The 5,427-nt window shown below is 35.1% G+C and overlaps 1 protein-coding gene across 1 annotated transcript in view; it reads right to left on the bottom strand.

Moving 5' to 3' along the window:
• LOC106869443 (uncharacterized) overlaps positions 1-1,614 on the bottom strand; it is a 7,105-nt gene extending 5,491 nt beyond the window's left edge. The window contains exon 1 of the mRNA XM_014915192.2: positions 404-1,614. Within this exon, the coding sequence (XP_014770678.1) occupies positions 404-511 (108 nt within the window). The 5' untranslated portion in view covers positions 512-1,614. The remainder of the gene's footprint in view (positions 1-403) is intronic.
• Positions 1,615-5,427: the final 3,813 nt, after the last annotated feature.

Here is a 5,427-nt window from a genome sequence, read left to right as displayed (position 1 = left end):
CCGTATCGATCATACAGGTACTGGAGAGCCTATGATTGCAGGGATTTATCCAGAGTGATTTTTAAAGTATGTAAAAGATAATTTATTTTAATAGCACACTTTTCTGTTAATAAAATGTTTTCTTATATACACGCGCGCACACACACACACACACACAACATGGTTTAATCAGACCGACCTGGATCTAAACGACAGCAAATCTAGAGAGAAAAACCACTACTTTTTGCATTTAAATAAAAAATAAACTGCAACAGAAGTTTAATAGCAAATTGTTATTTTTAATCATTTTATCAACCACAAAAACAAATAACATTCAACAATACAACAGCTGAAACCTAAAATATAAGTAGTTTGAGATATTTTTTTTTAAATTACTTGTTTTCAACAAAGAAAGTTTTCTTACTTTTTTGGAAACAAACTCCTTGTAATCCAGAAACCTTTCATTACTGAAAAAGTTAATCCATTCTGGTGGTTCTATTGACCATACAGGTTCTGTTTTTCTTTCACTCATAGCAAGACAGCTAATAAATTGTTGTGAAGATTGTTGTAGTTTCCTTTCTGCTCTGATTATTTGAACAAAAAATGTTTAATACAAACACTTATTGTTCTGTCAGTTTTGTTATGTGTAAGGTTTCATGGGGAAGAGACAGTCTGTGATAAAAGAGTGATCACTTGATCAGTTATGTCTTCTTTTTATTTCTACTTGAATTACCCGGAGCTTGTTCAATCCACTGAGAATATGTTTCAAAGATTTATAGTGTGACTCATCAAATGCTTGAATGCTAAAAAAGAAATTCCAGAAACGAGAAGTCTGTTTTTGAAGGTATGATTAGACTTATTCACAAATACCACTTTTTCTCTGGCTTCAGTTCAGCTGGACGAAAGTTTAACCTTCCACTTTTCAAATACATCAGTTGAAAGAACCTCAAAAAACAAACTGTGACTTTTCATCATAATCCAAACCAATTTTCAGTTTTTCAGGGGAAATTGAGAACGCTAAAAAGTGTACGGTTAAAACATTTATATTTCGCCCAAGAAAAACGGAATGAACGATCAGATCAAAAAAAGACGGGAAATAACAGTTTACCATGTAAAGGAACAATTATTTCGAGATTTCAATGAATTTCATGATTTCAATAAAGTTTTCCTGGATTGTCCATAAAACTCACTAAAAGTGATAATAGAATAGATTTTTCAAATTCGACTTAAAAAAAAATTAAAAATTAATGAATAAAAATTAAAGTTAAGATATTAATAAATAAAGAAAAAAGAATTCTTTCAATAATTATTTTTTTTTAACCATCAACATAGATTTGAGCATCTTCATCCCATTGTTTTGGTACGTGTGTATGAATGTATGTATGTGTGTTTTTATGTTTGATGACAGAGAAAAGGCATTCAGCGCGTACAATAACAGCCAAATAAGGTTGCTCACACAACATTGCTCACAAGTAGTATGAGTAATAACACAGAGGTTTTATCCGAACTTAAAGTAAGCAATTTAACAGTAATAAATCAGCTATGACCCATGATGACACTACCTTCACTACCACCACCACCACCACCATCATTTAAGGCAACAGTAGCGAACAGCAATAAGTAGCATCGACTATAATAACAATATGAACAATAAAAGAATAAAAGGTAAGATAGAGTAAAGGTAATTGTGAATTGTTACAAGCCCCGCAGGAGGTGAAGTGGCAATAGATAAGGATTTGATATTTCAGGATTTAAATGCTTATGACTACTATTATTAATCAGTCCCTGGGTGAGATGTGAACAACAAAAGTGTGAATGGTGGGGGTGGAGGTGGCGGGACGGGGGTATAAGCTGTATATAACAATGAACTTCATAATGAGTACATGTACATTGTTTCTGAATATTTCAGTCTCCTCTACTAACCTTTGCTCTCAGTTCCACTTTCAGACCACACACACAAACACATGTATGTGTGTAAGTGTGTGTGTGTGTGTGTGTGTTTGTATCTGTGTGTGTGTGTGTGTGTGTGTGTGTGTGTGTGTGTGTGTGTGTGTGTGTGTGGTTATGTATACATATATATATGTTTGTATGTGCATATGCAACCTAAAGGGTTTTAACTTCTATTTTTTGCAATATAGGTGCTATTCAGCACCCTCAATTACAATTAGTGACGATTAAATTTTTCCTTCATGGTTCTATATTGCACCTAGCTGCTTATTTGAATTTTAGCACACACACACACACACACACACACACACACACACACACATACTACACAGATGAGATCCAGATATTCTCCGTATAGAAGACACTGGTGCTCAAAAGATTCAAACTTAGACACCATCCACCCCTTTAATTTTCTCTGTCGTTTAAGGCAGCCAGCTGGCAGAAACGTTAGCACCCGAGGACTTATTCTTTGTAAGCCTAGTACTTATTCTATTTGGTCCCTTTTGCCGAACCGCTAGATTATGGGGACGTAAACACACCAGTATCGGTTGTCAAACGATAGTGGAGGGACAAACACAGACACACAAACATATACACACACAAACACACACACACATATACACACAAATATATGACGGGCTTCTTTCAGTTTCCGTCTACCAAATCCACTCACAAAGCTTTGTTCGACCCAAGGCTATAGTAGAAGACACTTGCCCAAGGTGCCATATATATATATATATATTGACGACAATGTAAGCTTCATTTAACTAAGATGTCTTCGGCCTGGAAGCCCAGACTTTATCTGCCCCATTCCCTCAATTCGGATTTTTATTCGCATACTTTGTTTCAGTCACTGGATCTTATTCAGTCATTGCTTCTTATTCTATTAATATCTTTAGCTGAACCACTAAGTTGTGGGGACGGTAAACAAACCAGCACCAGTTGACAAGCACTGGTGGAGGACAAACGGACATGCAAACACACGCACATGCACATTATATATATATATATATATATATATAATAATAATAATAATATTAGGGACAAAATCCAAAATTACAGGTAAAAAACTCAATTAAAATCAATTTATAAAAAATTAAAATTAAATTGAGTCTTATAGATAAAGTATATATAAAATAGTTTTATTATATTTATCTTATGATATTTACTTTACTTTATATTATACTCATTTATTGTGCTTTTAATTATTAATTTTTCTATATGTGATAGTGGATTTTCATCGATGAGTTCTTGAAAATTGGTTATTTTCCCTAAAACTATATATATATATATATATATATATATATATATATATATATATATATATATATACAAACATACATACATACATACATACATACATACATACGACGGACTTCTTCCAGTTTCCCTCTACCAAATCCACTCACAAGACTTTGGTTGGCCCGGCGGTTATAATAGAAGACACTTATTCAAGATGCCACGCAGTAGGACTGCACCCAGAATCATGTGCTAGAGAAGCAAACTTCTTACCACACAGCCAACCTGCTCCTATGTGTCAACAAATGCAAACATGGTTGTAGGGTTAAAAAGCTTGCTTCCCAACCATGTGGTCTTAGGTTCAGTTCCACTGCGTGACATGTTAGGCAAGTGTCTTTTTCTATAACCTTGAGTCAACCAAAGCCTTGTAAATGGATTTAGAATACAGAAACTGAAAGAAGCCCGTCGTTTATATACATGTGGTACTCCAGCATGACCGCAACCGCATGCTTGAAACGACTAAAAGAATAAAAGAATGTGTGTGCGCGTGCGCGTGCGTGTTTGTGCTTGTGCTATGTTTGTCCTCCGTCACCGCTTAACAACCAGTGTTGGCTTCTTTATGTCTCTGGAAATTAGCGGTTTGGTAAAAGAAACCGATAGAATAAGTAGGAGGCTTTTATAAAAAAAAAAAAAAAGTGCTGTGGTTGATTTATTCGACTAAACATGGCCGCAGTCCAATGACTTAAACAAGTGTTCAAGCTGGTCGCTAACAAAGTGACAAGACTTTTTGAGTTAAGAGAGTTCTCGGTGTTCGTAAATACGTGATTGAGTTGGTGTGTTGGTTGAACTGTCAATGCATACACCTAAGTGTGTGCATCTATTCACATAAGAATCTCACATGTATGTACGCCATTATTTAGTTTTATTTCAAGATTTCTTGCCAATAGAGAACGAGCCAGTTTCTAAGATCCAAGGCTCCTTCATTGTAATCTCAACATTAACAGGGTATTTTTGTATGTATGTATATGTGCAGATTTATATGTTTTGTTTTATGTTTGAATTCTCATGTATATAGTTACATGTCTAGACATGCTCATATATACTTAAATGATATGTATGTATGTATGTATGTATGTATGTATGTATGTTTGTATGTATGTATGTACGTACGTACGTATGTGTGTATGTATGTATGTATGTATGTATGTATGTATGTATTGTAAAATCCCAGTGAATTTTACTCTACTCTCATTATTGAGCACACCCATCAGTAGATATTTCATTTAAAATAAAAAGATCTATTTAATATTTATATACTTGAAAGGCGGCGGGCTGGTAGAAACGTTAGCACGCCGGGCGAAATGCTTAGCAGTATTTCGTCTTTCTTTATGTTCTGAGTTCAAATTCCGCCAGGGTCGACTTTGCCTTTCATCCTCACGGAGTAGATAAATTAAGTACCAGTTGCGTACTGGGGTCGATCTAATTGATTGGCCCCCTCCCCACAAAAAATTTCGTGCCTTGTGCCTAGAGTAGAAAAGAATATTCATATACTTGAGCGTACGTGTTTGTGTTTGTCATAGCCCCAAAATCTGACTAATGAACGAGAAGAAAACTAGATAGAGTGAGTAGTTATACGGGTCAATTAATTATAGCTTACTACATAACTACATCAAAACATGTCAGGAACGAAAATCAGTAGCAATCGTCACGTAAAGCGGTCTGTAAAAATATAAATAATAAAAGTGAAGGAACAACTTTAAGATATTTAGGTGTTATAGTTGAATGGATGAATGCTTTTACAACCCCACTTACCAACCTTATATAAAATTTTGAGTAAATATTATTTTCGCTTCATTGCAAATCATAACAGTGTGAACCGTGTGTGTGTGTGTGTGTGTGAACCGTGTGTGTGTGTGTGTGCGTGCACGCGTGTGATTGCGTGTGCTTGCTTGTGTACGTATAAGTACATATATACAGGGTGAATCAGGTTTTGAGGTCATTTACAGGAATTCAGTAAAAGACGCATAACTCATCAAAGAAAAGATATATTTGAAAAGAAATCGGTACAAATAATCTTGAGAATGCTTTTGTCACACCTATTTAATGAATCCACTGCTAACATCAACAGCTGCTTCGATACGGGGTCGGAAGCGTTGACATACCCGAATCAGATCTTTATCAATTTTTGGCATAGTGATGGTTGTGGCGGACTTGAGAGATTGCATGGTGCTATGGGAATGTTGATTGACCTCTCTTTCGACT

This window comes from Octopus bimaculoides, chromosome 4 (genome assembly GCF_001194135.2).
Source record: "Octopus bimaculoides isolate UCB-OBI-ISO-001 chromosome 4, ASM119413v2, whole genome shotgun sequence".
Taxonomy (NCBI): domain Eukaryota; kingdom Metazoa; phylum Mollusca; class Cephalopoda; order Octopoda; family Octopodidae; genus Octopus; species Octopus bimaculoides.
Note: the sequence above shows the minus strand (reverse complement) of the source record. Positions and strands in the feature narration are given on the sequence as shown.